Raw genomic sequence first — 26,491 nt, forward strand, 5'->3', positions numbered from 1 at the left:
GACAGTCACATGACACGGCAGCAGCAAACAGCTCTTCTTGAATAAATAGACAAATATCTTTAGTTGTCAAACTGTGGAACTGGAAATAGTAATACCAAGTTTCTTTTAGGGATTTGGAAATACTCTCCAGTTCCTATTTTAGGCCTTAAACAGCCATTACAGAGGGTAGATAAAAATACTGAGAACGTTTTGATATTGTTGGGATCAGTTGTTTGTCCTAGCTGCTGCTGCATTCTTCTCTCTTTTTCTCTTCTCTGGATTTGTCTCCATCCATCTGTTCATTGTCCACCATTCCTGTAGCACCTCAAGGCAGATTACAGAGTTATAAAAACAATGCAATAATGGCAAATATAATATGTACAATAAATAAGGCAATAAAATTAGATTACACAGTTAAAGAGTAAAAACAGTATTATACCTCCCCCGGTTGAAACGGGAGATCCCCTAATCCCAGCCTCTGCCCCCGCCACTATTCACCTGGCGGGGGGAGGGAAGCATGGGAAATGGGCCCAGGAGCTCGGGAGAGTGCTTTGGAGCTTTCCCTTGTCACACCAGGGATGATGTCATTCCCAGCGCAACAAGGAAGTGCTCCAGAGCATGCACATGAGGTAAGTCTCCCCTGCGTGCTCCCCTACAACTCCCCCATCCCCTGGGTTGAGCTCCAGGGGTCCTGGCAATCCTATTACATAATGATGTCACGATACTACTTTAGTGTGGTGATTTCATATGTTTGTTCCTTTCAATGTGGATCAATATTTTAGATTGTCCTACTCCACTCCAGGACTTAATATGGGCAGGAAAGGGGAGAGAGTAAGAATCCAAGTTATTAAATGGTGATGTGCTCTTGTTTGAAACTCTGCTGCCTTATTTTGATACCTAACATTAATGATATAACACTTAGCTCATTGGATTTGATGATAAAAGACAATATCAAAAAAATTATAAAGCGATAAAGCTGTTTTGTTAGTGCAAAAGGTATTAACAGAATACTGAGCTTTTTAAAAAAAAATCAGCACTAGTGTCCTTTATAAGAATTCTTTTATATATAAGTAAAATTATTTTGCTCCAAAATATACTCTGAAAGTAGTTGGGTTACAGGTCTAGCTTATACTAAAATAGTAATTTATCATGTCTGCTCTGATCTACTATGGAAAATTAAAGAACCGAATGAATTTCATCGTGAGAAACTGCTAAGGCCGTTAATAATTAAGAGCCATGACGTGGACTTGCTCTTGCTTCCTTCTGAATCCTTTATGGTTTACAAATCAAAATGATTGTATGTGGTCTTGGAAGTGAAGATGACTTTGCAGTGCTTTCCATAACAGCTTTCTTGACGGAGTATCTTTAAAATGTACTTGTCTGATCTTGAGGTAGTTTTTTTTAAGCCGATGGAATGTTCACTGCATGCTAATTGACCAGATCACCAAATGAAATAGTAAGGTGAAACTAGCACCCAAACTATATGGTGGCAGTAGACTTTAATCGCAGACCTTCCTCAATCACATGTAAAGCAGGTGGTGGGGTACAATGTTAAGGGGCAAAGAGATGTGTGAGGATGCTGAACCCCTCCCATTTTACTGCTGTTTGTCCTTTCTTAACTTCCTGTCTCTAGGCATATATTTCCTTCCTGGGTTCAGTTCTGGTATAGAAGACTATCTGGGGAGAAAATAACTTTATGGGCTGTATTTGGGACGGTGACAGCAGTGGGCTAAATGTTGAGCACCCCTGTTTCACAATATAAACTGCATTACTATTCCTCTTCCTCACTATAGATTAGGTATGCTGAGAACTTCAACGAATACATAATTATCAGATAAATTTACCTCAGTTTTACATGAGGTCAGTCATTGATTAGATTGCCATGAAGATTATTGTAGAAATTCATCTTAAGCTCTCTAAGAAATAGCTCCACTCTATCCACTTGTGATACAGGACAAGGCCATGCCTTGATAAGTAACCATTAAACTTGATGAAATCTTCTTGATTACCAGAAATACAGCACATCTGAGGTCAAGGTCAGGTCATTAAAATGACTTACTTATCAGCACCAGGATTGCTTGCAGTTCATCCCCTATTTGTACCTGAGCAGTTGGATAAATCCTTTAAATGTCTGGTTTTAGATGCATTGCATTGCTTGCTTTTACCTGTGCTGTCAGTGCCATTTATTTGTGAAATGATTTCAAAAATTGATTACTAACGTGGCTAGGTTCATAGACAGACGGACACCTGCAGCACATAGAAACATATAAGTAATAATTCTCAACTGAAAAATCTCAAGCAGATTTCCTCCTTCCTTTAATTATGTGCTTTCTAATTATTAGAGATAGAGGCAGACAGGGAGAGCTGGCAGCAATGAGAAAAGTTTGATCATGTGCGAAAGCAGTCTAATCAGACAAATAGGCACAACCAAATTTGTTGAGACATATCTGAACAGCTCAATGAACAATCAGGTCTCTTTTCATGAACAGGACACAAACTGAACTGGCAAGTGATCAAACACAAATACTTTAGATATAATGGAAACAAAATATGGGTTTGTTGCTATTGTATGTAGGTTGGACATTAGTATTGTGTATGTGTGTGTTACACACAACTCTTTAATTACCTGTTTGCTTGTGAACTGTTTAATTTTAATTCAGTTTCTCCATTAAATTTATTATTTTTGAACATATTTTGTTAGACAGATTATTAAATATACTCCTGATTGAATCAAGATTTTAAAATGAGTGGGTTGGATCAATTATGCCATTTTCTTCCTGCACCATCAGAAATGGAATTATTATCCAACCTGATTAGTTCATCTTTACAGGCATTATCAAAGCAGTTGAGCTGAAACATATAGAAGTTGTCATCAGCCACAAGAGAAAGATGAGAATTGGTCCTTAGAAACTTTGGTTTGTGAAAGTCATATACTGTAATGAGTCCCATGGTGATGTTTACTTTTGTCTTGGTCGTAATTATTTGATTAGATTCCTGGCTAGTCCCTATTTAGAGTTACTCAATGCAACAGTACATGTGTATTATGTTTTTGGTACTGCCACCACTGGCAACCTACTTGACAGGAAAGGTGTTCCCATTTTTCAGAATGATTTCCTTCACCTTTGAAACATTGGGAACACCTTGGTGAATAGGGAGAAAAACTAGCACACTGGATTGGGTTCTGAGGTTCTAGAGCAGCCTGAATTACCCACTTTACTTTTCGTAATCTGTCATTTTTTGATAACTGCTAACATAATACAGCTTATTTTAGAACTATACAAATATTCTTTTGGAAAAGCACTTTGTTCCCTGAAACAGCACATTTTGTGTCTAGTTTTGTTTTTTACAAAAGTGTGCTAACTGTGGTTCCAGTTATCCTATTTCCCCTTGAGTATTCAAGCATATCAAGGAAGTGAGCATACTGGAAGGACACCCTGTCAAGAGACAATATAAGGCAGGCATATTCATACTCTAAATAAATAAAATTATGCAGTAGTAAGAAATGTTTCAATTTTATTATAAATATGTACAAATGTACATTAATAGCCACCAAGATGGCTAACAAATCAAAAACACAATAATATCATGTCTTAAAAACTTAAGCCAACAGAAAACATCATTGAAACAAAACCAGATGGAACATCTGGTTACAAAAACATAAAAACTATTAAAAAATTGGGCAAAAGGATGGATCACTGAGGGAACAAAAAATGAAACAAAAAAGTGTTCACCCACAGGCAACAGGAGACAGATGAGTCTCGCTGCAGTGAGTTTCAAATGTTGCTGTTTCAACCAAGAAGGCCATCTCCTAGGTTGCTACCTGCCTAATCAGAGAAGCACCCAAAGCAGGGCCTCAGAAGATGACTGTAGTGATTGGATAGGTTCATAAGGAACTCAGTGGTCCCTCAGGTATGTTGGTCCCCACAGACAGACAGACAGACAGACAGATACCCGTGCTTCGCTATGGTATTTAACAACTTTAAATCCAGTTATAGTACTTATGGGTATATAACTTTTTTTGGTTTGTGGGTTTTCTTTTTTTTGAGTTGGTTTTGTAGCATAGTACCCGAATAAAGCGAAGCATGTTATCCCTATTCAGGAGTCTTGTTACTATCTTTCTTCAGCTGTCTGCAGTTTCCTTTACCTGATTTTTGCCAGAACTCAGAGTTCCACAGCTGACCGATCAGAGCTGACCAATCAGAGAGAGGGAACTGCCAGCCACACAGGAAAGCCAGGCCCCACAGGGAGATTGGCAACCCTAGTGAACTTTTAAGGGAAGACTGGGAGGTACATTTTACCTCAGGACACATTCAATAACTCCCAATAGCAACTGCATACTGTTTAGAATGTTGGGGGAGGACCAATCAGGCCGCATACACAAATGACCTGTGTGTTCCAACTGTCTCTGCGGGGGTGGGTTTGAGGTGTGGAATGTTGTGAACCCCAATCAGCCTGCATATGCAAATAACCTTGAAAGACTAACCCAATCAGGGAAGAATGGCCAAGTTGGCAGTGGGTGGGGACGCAAGCAGGCAGCAGCCTGCCAGCCACACAAGGAAGCTGTATCCCTTTGGGAAAACACATTTTACCCCTTTTTACCCCCTTAGGGAAGCAGATTTCTTAAAATCCCTTCTTAGTGGTTGTTTGCATCATGAAAGGTATGTTCTCCCCAAATTTCATGTTTCTAGGTCCAGGGGTTTGGGCTGGGCATTGATGAGTCAGTCAGGACACTTGTCTTTATATAGATAGATAGATACTTACTTTGAATTAGGAAGTCCAGTACTATACTTGAAGACTCCCAACAGCTCAATGTGCTTTAATCCTATTAGGAAATTTGTACTGGTCCATTAGAATTTTTTAAAATCCCAAAGCAATAGTAGTATATTTTGTTAGAACCTTTTATTAGGTGAGACTGTGCGAAATAAATTTCAGAGTGCACCTGGGGCAACTGAGACAGAAGCTAGCTAAGGCTGTTAACCCATTGAAAATAGGGATCCCCACAGCAGTTTGGATATGCCTTTTATCTAGTGAGTGGAGGGAATGTAGTCTTTGCAAAAGTAAAGCTCCATTAGTTTGTGATAGATGATCCACTATGTAGGTAGCTGTATCCAATTTGAGACTACATCTAATGGTCCAACTAAAATTAATCTCCAGTTTTATTAATTAAGGACTATCTCTTGCCATTTTTTACTCTGCTTTGCAAGAAAATTATGTGATCCAATTAGCACTAGAGGTAAATCCAAATTATTACTAGTTGTATATATTCAAAAGGAGAATAACCTTTCTTCGTTATCCCAGCATATTCTGATGCAACAGGATTCCTTGCAGGAATAATAATAACATAATAACTTTCAATTTATATACTGCCCTTCAGGACAACTTCATGCCCACTCAGAGTGGTTTACAAAGTATGTCATTATTATCCCCACAACAATAATCACCCTGTGAGGTGAGTGGGGCTGAGAGAGCTCTGAGAATCTGTGACTGACCCAAGGTCACCCAGCTGGCTTCAAGTGGAGGAGTGGGGAATCAAATCCTGTTCTTCAGATTAGAGTCCTGTGCTCTTAACCACAAAACCAAACTGGCTGGAACTATAATTCAGGTTGAAAACCAAAGCATACTTACCTGGGATTCAGCCCCAGAGAACACAAGTGGGTCTTTTGAGTAACCATGCAAAGAATTATCATAGCTCCTTTTTTCTCTTTTAAAAATATTACAATTTAGGTGAGAACACTATGCCCTGCAATTTTTATTTTATTTATTTATGTTTATAGTATGACTGTCTCACTGATACTCCAGGTGACTTACACAGTGTGAGTCAGTATAGTCAGTTTCAGCGATATTGCAATAAACATGTAATGGTTATATACATGCAAATTTGCAAAGATTTAAAAACATCAGAATTCCAGTACAGAGTTGAAGAAATACTGAAATAGAGCATAAACAATTCTAAGAAGGACATATTAACAACATAGAAACTAACCAGTAGGATCATACTTACAGCAACAGACAGTACATGGTAGTAAAGTCTATGGTCTCAGGGTTGCCAAGTCCAGGATGGGAAATTCCTGGAGATTTTGGGGATGGAACCTGGAAAGAGTGGAGTTTGGGGAGTGGAGGGTCCTTACTGTGGTATAATGCCATAGAGTCTACACTCCAAAGCAGCCATTTTCTCCAGGGGAACTGATCTCTGTTGGCTGGAGATCAGTTGTAATTCTGGGAGATCTCCTGCTGTCACCTGGAGGCTGGCAAACCTAATGGTCCCTATGTCTTTCCTAATGCAACTCTTTGAGACCACTTCTTACAGATCAGCCTTCCTATCTGAGTAAAAAGCCCTCTTGAATGACTTGGTTTCAATAGCTCTATCCTCCCCCCCCCCATTTTTATTGCTTAGTGTACTACCTGATGAAGAATAAACTCAAAAGCTTACTCGTGATTTTGCTTTCAGCTGGTCCTAATACAGATATGATGATGGTGATGCATACTTTTGGAAAGCTGAAGATTTTGAACTCTCTCATTGCTTAACAGCCTCTCAGCCTTCAGGAGAGTACAGGGCTTGTGATTCAGGACTAGATGGAACTGAGATAGGCATGTTGGCTTGATTCTCTTTTCCTCCCTTCCTCCACACAGACATTCCCACAGCATTTTAGGAAAGAAGAATTCCCAACAAACAGCAACAAGTAGTTGGGCTTGGCTGTGCCTTATATTGTACACTGTCATTTTAGGAAAGCAAAGAACAGAATTCCAATCTTTTTCTGGAACCTGAGGCTAACTTGTCTCATGATATCTCAGAAGCCAAGCAGAGTCGGTCCTGATTAGTACTTGCATGGGAGACCACCAGGGAAGTGCAGAGTCGCTCCACAGAGGCAGGCAATGGCAAACTACCTCTGAACACCTTTTTGCCTTGAAAACTCTAATGGATCACCATAAGTCAGCTGCAACTTGAGGGCACTTTCCACCATTACCAGCAAAAAATGTCTTTTCTGTTGTCTAGAGGAGGCAGCTCCCAGGTACCATCATTTCTTGACAGTGATGCTGTTCCCTGAGATATTAGAGTCAGAGGTGGAGCTTTGTCCCTGATTGCCACCCCACTTTCCTCAGAGCTATGAATTTCATTCTCAGTGGCAGACGTGGGGAGAAGAACTGGCAAATAACTGGCTGATGAAATACCAACAGTGCTCCATTTCCAAGGGTCTCCACCAAGCCTCAAGATTTCTACCCCTTCAGATTCTTCTCTCTTGGTCTCCCTGGATCATGCATCGACACCTGTGAACCAAGACACAATTTCCTCTTGAGAGATAACTGCTTTCAGTGCTGCTTTGTCTGTGACACCCTTTTCCCTTAACCCACATTCTCTGTTAGATATTGTTAAGAAGATCATAAGTGGGAAGACGAAGAAGGAAATGTAGGCAAAATTCGGAGCCTGGGTATAGTTCAAACTTGAAATATGATGGATTACACGAAGGGCGGTCAAGCATCGTAATATAAATATTGTAGAACAAATAAACTGGAAACCATATTTTCTCTTCGGTCTTTAAAATACATAGAAGGTTTAAATGGAAGGGTCCATGTGTTATGACTGCTTGCTACCTCTGTGTTTATCAAGGTTGCTGAATTTTGAGCTGTGTTGATTTGATGACAGGCATATCATTTGATGTGCTGCGACTTGAAAGAAGACATGCTGGAGGCTTTCAGGGTGGCTTTGGACATTATAGTTGAGAGACTTGTGACTATGGTTATTTGTACTACTTCACAAAAGATGGAAATAGCATACATTCCTCATGTTGAGATAGATACCTGATCTGTACATGCTACCTGCTCATACTTTTATCCATGGAGAAGATAAGCTATTTCCTTCTGTGCATCGACTGGAAGGATGTAAAGAGGCTGTCAGCAACATGCCCACTGTTCTCTTTATTGTTACATTTGGTGCCATCCTATGCAAAATAATATTAACCCATTTGAAAATCTAGATGGTCAGAGGGTGAAGAAATCATGACAGCAACTCATTATGCTTTTATCTTTGTGCTTAAGAATCTGTCTATATACTCAGGAGTCAGCATTTATAACAATACAGTAAGTAATATGCACATATGATTTACCACCGCAGTGCTGCCCCCTTCCCCCCAGAAATGTCATATGAAAAGAGCTATTATTAACAAAAGAGCTATTATTAACAGAGTTTTGAAGACTAAATATCTGAATGTCCTTGCTTCATTAAATCCTCATGTGATACCTAGAAATCTCTTCCAAGCATATATAGAAACTTAGATTGAAGGATCTGCAGCTTATCATACTGATTTTTGTGGATTATTTTGCATGAGTAAGGTCTGGACATATATTTCATTTCTTGCTAGGAACTACTATGCATTTTCCATCTAAAATAATTTAAAGATTTTGAAATGTCTGGGTCCTGACTTTACATGGGAAAACACTTCCACCTGCTGGATGCTTTGTGAAAAAATCAAGATTTCATTCAAAGCATTTAAAGCTCTGTTTAATTTCGCCTTTTAGCTAAAACTGAACTAAACCAGCGTAGTTAGCTTTGTTTTTATAGTAAGGAATATATTTATAGCATATTTTCAAATACTCCTCCAGACTTCATACATCTTTGCATCTGAATCATGGATAGTAATTGGAGTTCTGACACGTCTTTTCCACATTTTGGTTTAATTTCCATGTCATTTTTGTTAAAAAGTTCCTTATTAATTGTATCTGAATCAGTTGTTAGTGACCTGTACGGTGACACACAGGAGACACATGTACAGCCTCATAGTTCCTGCCATCAGGTTTGTCAGACTTATTTGCAATAGCTTGGATTTGCCAATACCAGCTGTTACCCAGTGAAGAGGTCTCCTTGCAAGTTGGGGGAATTAGCATTCAAGGAGAGGCAGCAAGAGGCAGGTAACTTCGGGATCTCCACCTGTGTATACAAGGATTTTCCTGGCTAGAGAACTCTTTCGATGAACAGACAGATGTTTCCATCAAAAGGGTTTTTTTATTGAAAATAATAAAGATCAACAGCACGCAAAAACACACACAACACAGAGCTAACTAGAAAGCAGTGGTGAAAATTGGCTAGAGTTTGAGGGATTGGGTGATAGTTAGCATCTAGAGGAAGGCATCTGGGAGAGCATTGAGCAGCAAGTACATCAATGCGGAGGAGCTCAAGCGGAGGTCCGAAGGTGAATGCTGGATCCGAGAGCATGCACACAACTATGGCGGAGGGGCAGTCCAATTATACTGAGAAACATATGCTGGGGCAAGATTGCATCTTCTGCCCCAAAACAATGACTTAATGGTTGTCCCCAGGATGGGACAAAGGATTGGGAAGCTGTCTCTGGGGCAAGACAATAAACTGGGAAGGTTTGATAAAGTCTTCCTGGGCTGACCTAAAGTTACCAGTGATGATTGATGACCCACGATATATGGGTGGGTAAGGCTACCAGAGTCCTGGGTTGCCTGAGAATAGGAAAGTGGGTAAGGGGTCTGTTACGGTGATTAATTCAGGAACTCCAGGAAGACCCCATTGTCTTAGTATCTTTGCACTTCTCTGGGGCATGGGAGCTGAAAACTGGCCTCACCTGATATCTCACATGCTATCAACATTCCATTTCCTGGCTAGTATCTGCTTCCATATTTCTGCCTGCTTGGGCAGTATTTTGTGCTTGAAACACGTGCAGAGAAGGGGCATATTCACAAGCCTTCTTAATATCGTGAGGGCAAGTCTGACCACTCACTCAGGCAAACCCATCTGTAAACACCTACTTCTTCCATTTATCCCAACTATCCAAGAATTGGAACTTCCATTGAAAGGGATGTTCACAATGCCATGTTCAGCACCTTAGGAAATACTACCACCAATTATGAGATCTGTCACATAATGTAATTTAGGAAAATGGATATCCAATTTGAATGCATTAATTGTAAAAATGAAATTGTACACAGATTTACACATAAATGAAATATTGGCCGTAGCAGGACTTCTTTCTGGGTTGGGTGAGATTCTGTTTCCCAGATTATTTGCATATTACTATGTACATACAACTACTACCTGCAGTGTGAAGCTGGGGACCATATATGAAATGTATAGGAAGCATAAGCTGAGTCTAAAGTATGCCCATGCTGGCCAAGCTTAAGGTATGATAGGGTATGTCAGAATTCAGCATCGTAGCAAAAATGGTAACATTTCTTATCCCATTAACTGATAGGACCTGCCATCTGTTTAAAGTATTTGAAGCTTTTAAGTTTGCTGAGAGAGCTTTAGAAGTGGCTGAATGAGAGATCAGAGCTTGCTGAGCAGTTAAATGGATTCTTATGACAGGTAAGAGAGACAGTTTGGTGTAGTGGTTAAGAGCAGCAGGACTCTAATCTGGAGAACCGGGTTTAATTCCCCACTCCTCCACTTGAAGCCAGCTGGATGATCTTGGGTCAGTCACAGCTCTCTCAGAGCTCTCTCATCCCCACACACCTCACAGGGCAATTGTCATGAGGATAATAATAACACACTTTATAAACTGCTCTGTGTATCATTAAGTTTTCCTGAAGGGTGGTATATAAACCAGATGTTGTTGTTAAACTAGTATCAAAATGTTTGCAGTGCATATTCTCTCAGGCTCACGCACTTTCTTTTTTCCTCTCTCTCTCCACTTCCCAAATCCAGTCAGTTTCTTCTGTGCTGTGGTAGCATAGAAGACTGCAATTCCAAAGACTTAACGGCACTACCTTTCTTAAGAGGGGATATTTCTGCCAGTTTCCCATAGCCCACTGAACCTGCAAAATAGCATAGCAAGGATCTACAATAAAAAGAGAAATTGCCACCCTCTTTTAAGTGCCCTTAAGTTTTCGGAATGCCGTAGGATACAGACCAGTGATATCAGATCCTATCCTACAGAGAGACTGATCATCAAGAAATCGTCTCTTAACCATTAGTTCCCATTAAAGAAATAGCAGTTGATCTTCTGGATTATTAGCATGCAGTTGAAACAAAGTACAGCCAACTGTTCCTTGATTACCTTTGCATTAGTAGATTTATATATATCTATAGAGATCAAATCAGGGCATAAATAATCTGTAATAATACTAAACTTAGCTTCTTTTTCCTTTTGCTATTTTTATCTTGTCCATTCAGTGTTGACTGATAAACTGATGGTCAAGTCATTTCTGGGCCCTAATATGCTAAGGAAAAGTTAATAAATGTTATGTTACTGGAATAGGACTTCTTGCGAGTAAATAGGGGGATTAACGGCAAGGAGAAGGCTTTGCAAGAGCGGTAACAAATGGGACTTCCAGCAATTTTCACGAGGTTCCCTCCCCAAGGAGACTGACAAGACTAATGTTCTTCAAAGTAAAGGAATAATTTTATTTAAAGGAGAAAGTACACACACACAAGAAGTAATAAACGGTTTACCCAAGCACACAGAGTCCTAGGAAATTAGCCAAAGGTTAGAATCGAATGAGAGATTTGGAGTATATTACCGATCTACAAAGCGGGGTGTAGAGTAGAGCAGTCCACAGAGGAAGAGGACTTCAAACAGCCAGTGTTCTCAACCAGGAGAGTTTTAGGGAAAGTGACCCTAAGGATACAGTGCACAGATTCAGGAAAGCGTGCACAGTTTGAATGGGGCAAGAGCCCTTGTTTTTATATGGCAAAATGTGTCCTGAGGCTGGGGAGCCCCCTCACCTGTTGGGACAAAGACATTAAAGGTCATCTCCTGGGAATGACAAAGGTTTGATTACCTTTGATTAATGCTACCAGAATATATTGTCGAAGGCTTTCACAGCCGGAGAACAATGGTTGTTGTGGATTTTCCGGGCTGTATAGCCGTGGTCTTGGCATTGTAGTTCCTGACGTTTCGCCAGCAGCTGTGGCTGGCATCTTCAGAGGTGTAGCACCAAAAGACAGAGATCTCTCAGTGTCACAGTGTGGAAAAGAAGTTGGCAGGTAATTTATATCTACCTTCCTGAGTAGATATAAATTACCTGCCAACTTCTTTTCCACACTGTGACACTGAGAGATCTCTGTCTTTTGGTGCTACACCTCTGAAGATGCCAGCCACAGCTGCTGGCGAAATGTCTGGAACTACAATGCCAAGACCACGGCTATACAGCCCGGAAAATCCACAACAACCAATGCTACCAGAGTGTGATAAAAGAAATGTATAGTCTTCTAGTGCTTCACAAAGAAGCAGTTTGCTAATGAGCGTTCCTGGAGCTGACCTGAAGAATTTAGAAGTTTTGCTTAAATGTTCCCAAGGAGTGGCGAACTTATCAGAGCTGATTGATGGCTCGCAATCTTTAGGGTGGAAATGGAATCATGGAAAGAAAGGGGATCGGAATGTGGGGTTGATGTTGCAGTTAATAATTGTTAGATACCAGTAATCATATTTAAGCTATTTAGAATTATTTTATTCACATTCCTGTGGGTATGCGTTCATCAAAAGTGGTTATTGATTTAAAACACTGGCTTCATTTGGGAAAATATTCTTGTGAGTATACATTTCTTAATAAAATCTGAGTCCAGTAGCACCTCAAAGGCTAACAAAATTGTATGTCAAAGCTAACTTCTCTGGATTGCTAAATAATTTATTACATTGGTATAACACACCTTTTTAACATCTGGGTGAGAAGGACCAACTATAGGTACATATTTCTAGGGATGGCATTCAGGGGGGTACCCAGGAACTCAGCAGTATTCAAAGCCTTTGGCTATCATGCCATTAAAAAAAGAACACTCATACTATGAAAGTTCTTATGGATGTCTGGTGGAAGGTACAGTCAATCTAAGATTATTTTATATACTGTTTTATGAATCCCATAATAAAATAAGTTATTCTTGTGCTAGTTAAGGTGGGTATTCTCTGTTTTTATTCATAATTTACTTGCACTTCAAACCATAGAATGCCAACACTATGTGATGAAAACTTACAGAGGAAGCAGTGATATTGGACAACTCCTCTCATGTTTGTGGAGTAAAAAAAACCTAGGATAACAAATACTTTTATCATGATAGCAATTCTGTGTAGACTATCAAATTTAGCCATGTCCATGCTTCAGTGTTGATGGGCTCTTCATGCATACACATACTCCAACATTGCTATCATCTGTTTTGCATTATACTAATGTGTAGGCAATGCATGATAGATGATAGAGGTCTTTGAAATATAAGCCATATTGCATAGAGCACTAATGGCATCAAATACTTTTTGATGGACTATAAGCACCTGCAGCCGTTTTTATATCACTGTTGTACATCATCGAGTGCTTATCTGTAGATAGGAAATTTGAAACCATATGTATGTGCACTCTTTCCAGTTTCCATTGTATCTTCTCTGATCTCAGAACTAGTGTGGTGTTCGTCAGATTGCCAGGCTGTTTCCTATCAAAGTTCATGAGCTGTCAGAAAGTTGATCTGGTGGAATGTGTATGAACGGAGCACAATTGATTTATGTTAACATTGCCTGGTGATGTAAAGGCTACGATAATTGCTTGTTCTGCTACTGTCACTTTTGTAACACATCTCTAGTTAGGAAATTAAATACAACCATGAAATACTATGGCAAATGCAGTCTAAATACATGTGTAGACTAAAAGCTTTTTTAATACAGCGAACCTTTAAATGGTTTCATGTTATGAAGAAAATCAGGCAGGAAGTTGACAACCAGTTTTAAGGCAGTGTCAGAAAACTGTTTTCCTACTTGTAACTGAATACAGGCCAACTGAAGAGATCCAAACTCATATGCCATCAGTCTAGCTAGTTGCAAATATAATGACACCAAAATACATTATACATTGCTTCATTCATAGCACACAGTTTCTCGCAGATCTAGGGTAGGATTCATTGGTCACTGCATGAATGGGCAGGGGAAAAGAATATGCCCTTAGTATATTTATTCAAGTGAAATTAGCTATTTTGCATTGTGTGGAGAAAAACATGCTTTTCTGCAACACTTACAGTCTTTAAAATTTGGCTTATATTCATGGCCAGCCTCACAGCAGCCAATCAACAGCTCTGTCTTGTGGGGCTAGTTAGTAGCATGGTATAAGCTGTCTTGCTACTAATCCAAACAGCCTAAGGAGAAAAACAGAGGCATTTAACTCAATAGGACTCAATGGATTAGAGATATGCTTTTGGTGGTTAATAGGTATTACACACTGTACCCTAAAGTGGCTAGATTCCGATTATTTCAGTTTCAAGGTGACACATTCATCACTGGTAGAGGGAAGGATTTATGTACATTCTTTTTTTATAGTAAAATAATCAGTGTCATTTTTGCGCAATTTGAAAGAATCTGAATATTGACTATGCTGTCTTTCTAAAAAAAAAAAAATTTCAGGAGTTGTCAAAGTGGATTATGGAGATGTATCAGCCAGAAAGGCACTGAGAGAGAACCTGAAATGTAATCCATTTTCATGGTACCTAGAAAATGTCTATCCAGATTCCCAGATTCCAAGGCGATATTACTCACTTGGAGAGGTATGAAGTATTTCTTTTTATATTAACAATGAGTAAGACTTAATATGTTACTGAATTATTTGACATTAAATGAAATGCACCTAAAAACATGATGGTTTCTGCAAATCTTTTCAGAAGCTTTCAGAAGACATGAACTGTGTCAGCTGCTACAGGTTCCACTTTGGTAGAAGCCAATTTGGTGTAGTGGTTAAGAGTAGAGGGACTCTAGTCTGGAGAACTGGGTTTAATTCCCCATTCCTCCACTTGAAGCCAGCTGGGTGACCTTGGGTCAGTCACAGCTCTCTCAGAGCTCTCTCAGCCCCATCCACTTCACAGGGTGATTGTTGTGGGGATAATAATGACATATTTTGTAAGCCACTTTGAGTGGGTGTTAAGTTGTCCTGAAGGGCAGTATATAAATTGAATGTTGTTGTTATTTGGGATTTTGCACTATATATTTGTCTTGGTACTTCCCCTAAGTGGTGCCAAGTAGCACCAACAAAGATTGCTGTGTAGAGATGGGCACGGAACAAAAAAAAAATGAACCACGTGATTCGTGGTTTGTAGCATTCCACGGAACATCGAACCACGAACTTCCGTCCTTTTCCCAGTTCGTGGTTCGTTGTTCCGTGGCATTTCAATCGCCCTGCACCAGCTGCTGAAGCCGGTGCGGGGCATTTGAAACAGGTAGCCCCTTTCTTCTGCTGCCTGGCAGCAGAAGAAAGAAGCTGCCATTTCACAGACCCTGCACTGGAACGGGCGGGGGAGGGGGGTCTGTGAAATGACAGCTTCTTTCTTCTGCTGCCAGGGCTGTCCGTTTTACAGACCCCACACTGTTCCAGTGCGGGGTCTCTGAAACTGACAGCCCATTTCTCCTGCTGCCCGGGCTGTCCATTTCACAGACCCCATGCTGTGGGTCTGTAAAACAGACAGCCCAGGCAGCAGGAGAAACGGTCTGTCAGTTTCACAGTCTCCATGCTGGAACTGGCACAGAGGCAGTGATATGACAGGTTCTTTCTCCCACTGCTCTGGCAGCAGAAGAAAAAGCTGTAATTTCACAGACCCTGCGCCAGTTCCAGCGCAGGGTCTGTGAAACAGACAGCCCATTTCTCCTGCTGCCTGGGCTGTCCGTTTCACAGACGCTGTGCTGTGGGTCTGTAAAACGGACAGCCCAGGCAGCAGGAGAAATGGGCTGTCAGTTTCACAGACCCCATGCTGGGTTCAGCCGATGGGCGGAAACTGGCACGGGGTCTGTGAAACTCTGAACCCGGCCATGGAACGGCTGGAAAAATTCGTTTGTTCCATAATCACGCATTCCCATGGAACATGTGTTTCAGTGCAAACGAACCAGCCATTCCACACAGAATTTTATTCCGTAGTTCGTTTTGTGCCCATCTCTATTGCTGTGTAGTGAAGATGAGCAAGCTCCCTTAATCCTAACTCCAGTGAACTGATCTGGAACTAACTCTTGGGCCAAATTAACTTCTTTAATTTGTTTATGATCCACCCCCTGTTGTGTCCCTCTCACCAAAGAGCACTGGCTGCCCAGTCCTGCTGCTTTTGCCCCAGTACCCAAACTTATTCTGAGGCTAGTTGGGAGAAGGGAAACAGAGGTCTCAAAGCAGCATGACCTCAGCTGAAGGCCTGAATACGTGTGCTTTAGGGAATCCTTCCTGGTACAAACTCTTGTATGTGTTCATGGGAGAATCCAGACCTTAAGACTGAAGCCTACACAGCTAATAGGCATAATTTCCATGATGCCTTCTCTGTTGGGTAAATTTGGTAGTAGGAAGGATGGGTGGGTAAGGTTTGGTGGCCCAGAACTAACAATGAGTAAGACTTAATACGTTACTGAATTATTTCACATTAAATGAAATACACCTAAAAATATGATGGTTTCTGCAAATCTTTTCAGATTTTGTTTTCATAAGACATGCACTGTGTCAGGTGCTACAGGTTCCATTTTGGTGGAAGCACAAATACTGGATGGGGGATACACTTCTGGGTAGTAGTGTATGTGAAAGAGATCTTGGGGTAAGAGTGGACTGCAAACTAAATATGAGCAGTCAATATGATGCGGTGGCAAAAAAGGCAAACTAAGTCTTGGGTTGTATCAAAGGGCCATTGCATCAAAATCACAGGAGGTCATAGTCCCTCTCTATACTGCCTTGGTCAGGCCGCACCTGGAGTACTGTGTGCAGTTCTGGAGCCCTCACTTCAAAAAGGATGTGGACAAAATTGAGAGAGTACAGAAGAGAGCGATGAGGATGATCAGGGGTCTGAGACTGAGCCCTACAAGGAAAGGCTGAGGGCCTTGGGAATGTTTAGTTTAGAGAAGAGGAGATTGAAGGAGGACATGATTGCTCTCTTTAAATATTTGAAAGGCTGTCATTTGGAGTACGGCAAGGAGCTGTTCCACTTGGCTGCAGAGGACAGGGCCAGAAGCAACAGGCTTAAATTACATGCAGAAAGGTACCGGCTGGATATTAGGAAAAACTTCACGGTCAAAGTAGTTCAATGGTGGAATCAGCTGCGCAGGGAGATGGTGAGCTCCCCTTCATTGGCAGTTTTCAAGAAGCTGGATGAATATTTGTCAGAGATGCTTTAGGCTCATCCTGCATTGGGCAGGGGGTTGGACTAGAAGGTCTGTATGGTCCCTTCCAACTCTGTGATTCTGATTCTGTGAAGCCAGTTTGGGGGTGTGGTTAAGAGCGGAGGGACTCTAATCTGGAGAACTGTATTTAATTCCTCACTCCTCCAAATTCCTCATGCTTCAAGATCAGAAATGTTGAATTTGTTGGCCCTTGTTTATAGGTTTTGGACTGGTCAGCATTATTAATAAATATGTAATTCTGTGAGGGATTTCACTCTCAAATCTTGATTCTCCCTCCTTCAGAGTGTTCTTCCAACGAAAACGTATATTAATATTCAAATTCAAAAGGAGTTCATAGTTGAGGGGGGTTTCCCGATCTTTTCTTAGCAAGCCCTGGGTGGGAGGAGAGATGAGTATTCTATCTTTACTCCTTGCACTCTGCTCTTCATTGCTCTGCTAAATTTAACAGGAGATCATCTGAGCAAAATCCTGAAGTAAAAGAAGAGAATGAATTCCATTGCAGTTAGAACTGGGGGAAGCTGCTCATCCCAAACCATTAATAGATAATTTGCTATTTTAATAATCACCCATCTTTCACCATATTTCATTATTTAGAAAATCTATTTTGTCTGAAAAGCCTTATATGAAAGTGTGATTACAAAAAGGTGAGCAGCATTTACCTCACAAATGACGGTAATCTCTACTTTAGAATTTAAAATAACAATGTATAGTAAAGGCCAATTCAGGATTGTCATTATAACTATGTTTTTTAAAAGGAAGGCTGATAGTATTTCAAGACATTTATTTTAAAATAGTATGCATGATAAGCATGAAATAATAGAGTTTTGCCACACAGTGGTCAGACAGGCAAACCAAGATAAGTGAAGTTATGAAACAGTAATTAAAAACATCTTATTTTCCCCAATAAGAGCTGGGTTCCTATGGAAACAGGAGAATAATTTCAAGCAGCAATGTGTGTTCACTGCTTTGAGTTGCGACAGCATCCTGTAATGTTGCCCAAGCTTCCTTTTTGTTGTGTTGTGTTGCACAGAAGTTGCTGTTAACTTGGGATGGGATGTATATGTGCGTAACATTTACTCTTTTTTTTGTAAAGTAAGGTTTCTTTGCAAATATGAGGTTTCCCCTGAAGAGCTCTAGGTTGCATTTGTGGCTGGTCTGTGTGGATTTGTCAGCCCTTGTATATGAGGGATTAGGGTTATTTGAAAAAAACAGCCCCACTTTCAGGAACGTATATGAAATATGGTTTCTTTTAGTTTTCTCTTTTTAAAAAATGGCTTCAAACAGAAATACCACCATTATTTTAGACACATTTTGGCAGGTACCTCAGCTAGGAACTGAGTCCAGACACTTTCTCTAATGTTCATTAATGTTAAATAGCTGGTTCATCCAGACCTCTTCCATACTGATCCATATGATCACTTGTAGATGCAGGTTTCATACAATTTTAAGACATGATCAGATCATAAGTCAAATTGTGTTGCCGTGATCCTCTCAGATCCTGACTATAGGTAACAACCAGTGGTGTTCTGTTGTTAGTTCCTTTAGGTTTGTCCTGGAGCAGGTTGTTTTAGACTAGTACCCAGAAACAGCCTGCTCCAGGACAAACCTAAAGGAACTAACAACAGAACACCACTGGTTGTTACTAGGGGTGTGCAAGCCAAAAATTTTCGGCTAAAGCCGAAAGCAGAAAGCCAAAAGAGGATTCTCTTTCGTATAAGCCGAAAGCCGAAACGGCCAGCCGTTTCGGCTTTTGGCTTTCGGCTTACTTTCGGCTTTCGGCTTTCGGCTTTTTCAATGGGAAAATGCCTCCGGCGTCTTCCCGGACGTCTGGGGGAGGCATTTTCCCACCGAATCAGCCCACAATTGGTGGGGACCTTCCTCTAACCCCTCTCTACAAACCCCCCAAGTTTCAGACCGATTGGACTTTGGGGGGCCATGTTATGGCCCCCCAAAGCAGGTCCCCCTATCCTCCCATAAGAAAGCGAAGGAGCAGCATATTGTTAGCATGCTGCTGCTCATCTTCTTCATTATTTCCTATGGGGAAAAATGAAGAAGCAGACTTCCTTTGCCAGGGGTGGCATTTTGCATGCAAAATGCCCCCATACCCTCAGGGGCCCTTCTCCCACCCTTCCTCCCACCCCCCACCAAGGCTCAGCCTGCTCCCACTTGGGGGGGGCATTTCATGGCCTCCCCAAGTAGGTGCTCTGCTCTCATCTCTACCACTGACAGCTGGGGGAGGCTTGTCTTGCCAGGGGTGGCATTTTGCATGCAAAATGCCCCCCAACCCTCTGGGGCCCTTCTCCCACCCCCACCAAGGCTCAGCCTGCTCCCACTTGGGGGGGGGGGCATTTCATGGCCTCCCCAAGTAGGTGCTCTAATCTCTACCACTGACAGCTGGGGGAGGCTTGTCTTGCCAGGGGTGGCATTTTGCATGCAAAATGCCCCCCAGCCCTCTGGGACCCTTCTCCCACCCTTCCTCCCACCCCCCACCAAGGCTCAGCCTGCTCCCACTTGGGGGGGGCATTTCATGGCCTCCCCAAGTAGGTGCTCTAATCTCTACCACTGACAGCTGGGGGAGGCTTGTCTTGCCAGGGGTGGCATTTTGCATGCAAAATGCCCCCCAGCCCTCTGGGACCCTTCTCCCACCCTTCCTCCCACCCCCCACCAAGGCTCAGACTGCTCCCACTTGGGGGGGCCATTTCATGGCCTCCCCAAGTAGGTGCTCTAATCTCTACCACTGACAGCTGGGGGAGGCTTGTCTTGCCAGGGGTGGCATTTTGCATGCAAAATGCCCCCCAGCCCTCTGGGACCCTTCTCCCACCCTTCCTCCCACCCCCCACCAAGGCTCAGACTGCTCCCACTTGGGGGGGCCATTTCATGGCCTCCCCAAGTAGGTGCTCTTTTCTCCCACCTGCCCCACACCCATAACCCCAGGAACAGGCTGGCAAAGGCCAGCCCTCTCCCTTTGTTCCCTATGCTGGGAACTTCTAAACTCTCTTTCCCTGGGCAATTCTGCACAGCCCAGGGGTGCCACAATGGTGGGCACACTTCTGAGTGCCAGCTGGTCCCTGTGAAAGAGCACCTGAACCACAGACACCCTCCCTCAAATTCCCCCACCACCTACAGAGATGGCTGGCCAGCCAGCCCCATTGTTCCCTATGATGGGAACCAACTGCACAACAAAGAATAAAACAAGAACAGCACAAAATAAAGTTTTTAAAAAATTATTTTCTCCCTTCCAAAGTACAAGTAGGCAAAGCATTATGACACAAAGCACGATTCCTGTCAAAAACACTTTATTTCTTGAACAGCTTTAGGTTACACAGCAGGGGGGAACACCAAAGGGCATGGCAGCACTATCTTACACAAAAATAACACAACTCACTTAACATCAGAGAATCACAAAAACACAATTCCTGGCAAAAACACTTTATTTCTTGAACAGCTTTAGGTTACACAGTAGGAGGGCACAACAGGGCATGATAGCAATGTACTACAAAAAATAATACAACCCACTTCACCGTTTTTGACAGCAATTGTGTTTGTGTGATTCTCTGATGTGAAGTGAGTTGTGTTATTTTTGTGTAGTACACTGCTTTCCTGCTCTGTTGTGCCTTCCTACTGTGTGACCTAAAGCAGTTACAGAAATAAAGTGCTTTTGACAGCAATTTTTGGGGTGATTCTTTAATGTGAAGTGAGTTGTGTTATTTTTGTGTAAGATACTGCTTCCATGCCCTTTGGTGTTCCCCCCCTGCTGTGTAACCTAAAGCTGTTCAAGAAATAAAGTGTTTTTGACAGGAATCGTGCTTTGTGATTCTCTGATGTTAAGTGAGTTGTGTTATTTTTCTGTGTGGGGGACTGCTGGTGTAATGTGTCATTATGCTTTGCCTACTTGTACTTTGGAAGGGAGAAAATAATTTTTTAAAAACTTTATTTTGTGTTGTTCTTGTTTTATTCTTTGTTGTGCAGTTGGTTCCCATCATAGGGAACAATGGGGCTGGCTGGCCAGCCATCACTGTAGGTGGTGGGGGAATTTGAGGGAGGGTGTCTGTGGTTCAGGTGCTCTTTCACAGGGACCAGCTGGCACTCAGAAGAGTGCCCACCATTGTGGCACCCCTGGGCTGTGCAGAATTGCCCAGGGAAAGAGAGTTTAGAAGTTCCCAGCATAGGGAACAAAGGGAGAGGGCTGGCCTTTGCCAGCCTGTTCCTGGGGTTATGGGTGTGGGGCAGGTGGGGGTGGATTTGGGTCTGTGAGGAGCTAATGTGGGGATTTGGGTCTGTGTGTGGCAGCTGGGGGGGAATTGGGTTTGTGTGGGGCTGTAGGGGGTGGACTTTGGGGGCTGAGAGGACCTACTTGGGGAGGCCATGAAATGGCCCCCCCAAGTGGGAGCAGTCTGAGCCATGGTGGGGGGTGGGAGGAAGGGTGGGAGAAGGGCCCCAGAGGGCTGGGGGGCATTTTGCATGCAAAATGCCACCCCTGGCAAGACAAGCCTCCCCCAGCTGTCAGTGGTAGAGATGAGAGCACCTACTTGGGGAGGCCATGAAATGGCCCCCCCAAGTGGGAGCAGTCTGAGCCTTGGTGGGGGGTGGGAGAAGGCCCCCAGAGGGTTGGGGGGCATTTTGCATGCAAAATGCCACCCCTGGCAAGACAAGCCTCCCCCAGCTGTCAGTGGTAGAGAATGAGATTAGAGCACCTACTTGGGGAGGCCATGAAATGCCCCCCCCAAGTGGGAGCAGGCTGAGCCTTGGTGGGGGGTGGGAGGAGGGGTGGGAGAAGGGCCTCTGAGGGTGAGGGGGCATTTTGCATGCAAAATGCCACCCCTGGCAAAGGAAGCCTGCTTCTTCATTTTTCCCCATAGGGTTTGTAGAGAGGGGTTAGAGGAAGGTCCCCACCAATTTTGGGCTGATTCGGTGGGAAAATGCCTCCCCCAGACGTCCGGGAAGACGCCGGAGGCATTTTCCCATTGAAAAAGCCTAAAGCCGAAACGTTTCGGCTTTTTTTCTTTCGGCTAGCCGAAACGTTTCGGCTTAGCCTGAAACGTTTTGGCTAACCTGAAAGAAGCCGAAACACTTTTGTTTCGGCTTTCTTTCGGCTTTCAGAAAGCCGAAATGCACATCCCTAGTTGTTACCTATAGTTCCCAGCTCAAACCCATCCAATGTATCATCAGTGATCTACAACCCATCGTGGAAAATGATGCCTCTCTCTCACAAGCCCTGGGTGGAAGACCTCTCTGTGCCTACAGACAGCCCCCCAACCTTAAACAACTTCTCACTTACAACCATGAATTGGATAGCAGAGTCACCAACACAGGTACAAGACCCTGCAACAGACCCAGATGCCCGCTCTGCCCTCATATCTACCCAGGAAATACAATTTCAGGACCCAATGACAACAACTACACTATGTCTAGCTCTTACAGCTGCTCATCCTCCAATGTGATATATGCCCTCATGTGCCAACAATGTCCATCTGCTCTGTACATTGGACAAACCAGCCAACCTCTGCACAAAAGAATAAATGGACACAAATCTGACATTAAAAATGGCAACATCCAGAAACCAGTGGGAGAACACTTCAGTCCATCAGAACATTCCATCAACAACTTAAAGGTCACTGTAGTTCAACAGAAACCTTTCAAAAACAGAATCCAATGGGAAGCTGCTGAATTGGAATTCATATGTAAATTTGACTCAGTCAAGCTTGGATTAAATAGGGACTATGAATGATTATCTCATTATCAGAAGTAACTAATCCCATTATCAGAAGCTACTGATTGCATCTACTCCCCCCTCCCCTCTCCACCTATATATCTGACCAGTTTCTTCTTACCCTCCATGCATCTGACAAAGAGAACTGTGATTCTCGAAAGCGTATGCTACAGTAAAGTTGGTTAGTCTTAAAGGTGCTACTGGACTCTTCAGAAATGAAGTAGTTGGCACATTACAATTACATTTGCATATTTCTAAATGTCTCTTGCAAGAAAAAAATAAACAATTAAATACCCCAAAAGAGGCTAAGGTTGAGATTTTTTTCCCTGATTTACTCTTGTAGCACTGATTGCTTCCATGTAAAAGATGAGAAAGAAATGAACAAAGGAAATGATCTCCAACCACAGGATTTTTGATGTCCCTGTGCATTTTTTTTTCCATATGAATGGGACAAATTCAGGGGAAGGAACATCACTTCTTGCGCCTATCAGTTATTCCCACCCATGATGATTTGATTCTTCTCCCAAATTTGGTTTTATTTAATCTTGTTTCATGCCATCCAGTAGCTGCTATTTTGGTAATAGGTTTTTTTCCTGTCATCTGTTGCCTCCTCACTGAACTAATGACATAACGCCATGGATGACGTGATAATACCAGTCATATTTGATTGCAGTATTACATCACTGAGTACAACTTAGGGCAAAATCTCCTTCAGGGTGATGTAAATAAGTGAATATTTTTGGTGGGGGGGGGGGGAATCACTAAAAAAAATGAAGACATTGTTTTAATCTTGTCTTGAAGTTCATGAAAAACTGAGTAGTTGCAGCTCCACTCTAATATTAAATAATTGAAAACGATGGTGTGCAAGCACCTCCCCATTAGCTGTTTTTTTTATCCAAAACTTGTCACATTGTCAACGTCAGCAAAACTAGCTATTTTCTTCTTGCACTTACTCATTTCTGTTATTAAGTGTGCTAGTATATCGTCCTTAATTGAAGATCTTGAACTATGTTAAGAATGTGCCACAACTGCTATCACTTCATTCCTTTCCTTTCCTTGAAGCGTGAATGAAAATACAGTTGTTATTACCAAAGTCTGAGATGCATGTATGTCAAGGGAGAAATGAATCAAAGCTTTCAATTTGTAGCTCCTTTTTAACAGGAATAATTGTCTTATTCAATCAGTACAACAAATCTAAAAACTAACATACATAAGCATCGGAATAACATTCAAGATTCTTAAAGCTCTCAAAGATTTTTATACATCTGAAATAGCAAAGTCAAATTCACGTCTCTCAGTTCTCTAGAATAAAATTATTAATATTATGGAGAAAACTGAATATGGGGTCTTGTTTCTCCAAGTTCATTTAACAAAGATCACCATTGCTACAATATCACAAACTATTAGTAATCAGTTCTTGACATGTGAATTTGTTGCCTTTTCCCAAAACTTGGCAACATGTAACTGAACCAGCAGCTAATAGTGTATCAAACCTGACCATCTCTTCAATATTTCCTAATAGCAATGTTTCTAGAGATTCTGGTTACTTGATAAAGTGCCATAAAACTTAATTGTATTGGTGACCTCCAACCAGTTCTATTTGATTCTTGAAATACTCTACTCTTTTTCTTTTAGTTTCCAAGTAGTAAAGTTTTGTCTTACTATAACTTTATAATAAGCTTCTTTCATATATGGACTGAAAAATAAATTCCAAACTTTAGCTGTATTGCCAAATACGTTCAGGCACTGAATTTATTTTCCCTCTGCACAAATATGCAGTAGGCTTGGGATTCATGTTTAGTGTGGTCATCTTGCTTTTTCACTCCAAATCTTCCGCAAAGGATATTAACCTCTTATAGACTGCCAGGTTTCTCCATTCCATGGTATATTGGTTGACAAATTTGGAATAAAGACAGTCTTTTTCTATTCAGGTTCCTGATACATGGCAGGCAATTAGTACAAAAGCAGGTTAACCTTTCCCATCTACTAAAGACAGTCCTGGAACCATTTTAAATACTAATTCACAAGTAGCCACCCAGGTGAATATTTAAACCCACATGTCAGGGATACTTGGGATCAAAAGAGATGTTTCTGCAACCTTAGGGGACTCCCCAGGGTTGCGGAAAAATCTAAAAACAGGAAAAAATGCAGGATTTAATAACACAAAATCATTTTCCTGACATTATTTATTTGACATTTTCCACAGAAATTATTTATTTAGATTTTTATATCCTGCTTTTCTCCCCAATGGGGATCCAAAGCAGCTTACAACATCATTCTGCCCTCCATTTTATCCTCACAACAACCCTGTGAGGTAGGTTGGGCTGAGAGAGAAAGAGACAGCCCCAAAATTCCAAAGCACAATGGGAATTTGAACTACTGTTTCCCAGATCCTAACCCAACATTCTAAGTATGGCATGTCCAAAGTCAATTTGCCATGCAAATGTATGTTAAAAGAATGGAGAAAGTTCACTCTTTTAGAGTCATGTCTGTGTGAGATGAAATGAGCAACTGGACAGAACCTGCAGGAACTGTTCAGTGACAGAGCACTCCAAATGACTCGGCTGTGTTTGGGGCGCTGCCTCCACTGGAGGAATGGAGGGTGTCCTCCCTTGCCAGCTGCTTCAGAAGCTGGCAGGTGACCACCTTCTGTAGTCTTGCCTTTCCCTGGCCTGAGTGCTATGGCTACAAGCTGCCCCAGGCCCAGGCACTGCAGCTGCAAGCTGCCCCAAGCCTCCACAGGCCCAGTCAGGAGGTAGCAGCTAATGGGAGGGGGAGTAAAAGAATTGGAGGTTTGGGTTAAAGCAATTGGAGGTTTGGGGGAGGGGGAGCAGAACTGGGAAAAGAAGGGCTTAGGGCAGGGGAAAAAGGAATAGGGAAGGGTGTTTAGGAGAGGGAAAGAGTAACAGGAAAAGGGGGAAGTGAAGATAGGGAAAACAAGATTCCCCCTCTCTGCAAGTTCCCTGTGCCCCCTTGCCACTCTTGGGACCACCACAGCTACAACATTGCCAGATCCAGCACAGCTCCCTGCCCCCACACATCCCCACAACACAATTTGCAGCATTTTATTATGGGGACCCACTTGTCACACTGCAGAAAAAAGTAAAATCATTTACTTTAAATGATGTTAAGATGTTTATCCAAATTCTTAGCAGGCTAACCATCAGGATACTGTTTTGCTGTTTAACTAATATAATCTTTTCCCCTCTAGGCCCTGGGTCCCCACAGTTTTTGGACTTGCAGCACCTTTGGGATACTGGCACAGGGTGGGGGAAGCAGCTACAAAGTGGCAGCAAAAGTCTTCATATTAACACCTCAATGTTTTAAACTTCCTTTTAAAATGAACATTGTTTATTGTTTTAAAATATTGTCTAGCATACACACAGCTTACCTTCTTCACACAGTGTAGATCCCTATGCTCTGCTGGCAACTTTTGCAAAGATTTTTTTTAAAAATCTGCACAGCCAATCACATCTCCAGTGGCCAATCACAAGTAGAGATGGGCACGAACAGGAAAAAAACTGTCATTCGTGGTTCATCGCATTTCACGAACCACAGACTTTCATGAACCTGCCGCGGTTTGCAAACTGGTTCGTTTGGTTTGTGAAAATGTCACATCTAGGTCAGCAAATTGTCACTTCCATGCCAGCAGAAGGTCACTTCCATGCCAACAGAAGGCCACTTCCGGGTCAGCAGAAGGTCTGCAGGAAGTCCATCCCCTGTTGCCTAGGAA

The 26,491-nt window shown here is 42.1% G+C and overlaps 1 protein-coding gene across 4 annotated transcripts in view; it reads left to right on the forward strand.

The window, feature by feature from the left end:
* Positions 1–26,491, forward strand: part of GALNT13 (polypeptide N-acetylgalactosaminyltransferase 13) — a 261,092-nt gene that overhangs the window by 184,324 nt on the left and 50,277 nt on the right. For all 4 annotated transcript variants that reach the window (XM_054971446.1, XM_054971448.1, XM_054971445.1 and 1 more), the window contains one exon: positions 14,316–14,455. In XM_054971446.1, the coding sequence (XP_054827421.1) occupies positions 14,316–14,455 (140 nt within the window). The remainder of the gene's footprint in view (positions 1–14,315; positions 14,456–26,491) is intronic.

This window comes from Eublepharis macularius, chromosome 2, assembly GCF_028583425.1.
Source record: "Eublepharis macularius isolate TG4126 chromosome 2, MPM_Emac_v1.0, whole genome shotgun sequence".
In the NCBI taxonomy this organism is placed as follows: domain Eukaryota; kingdom Metazoa; phylum Chordata; class Lepidosauria; order Squamata; family Eublepharidae; genus Eublepharis; species Eublepharis macularius.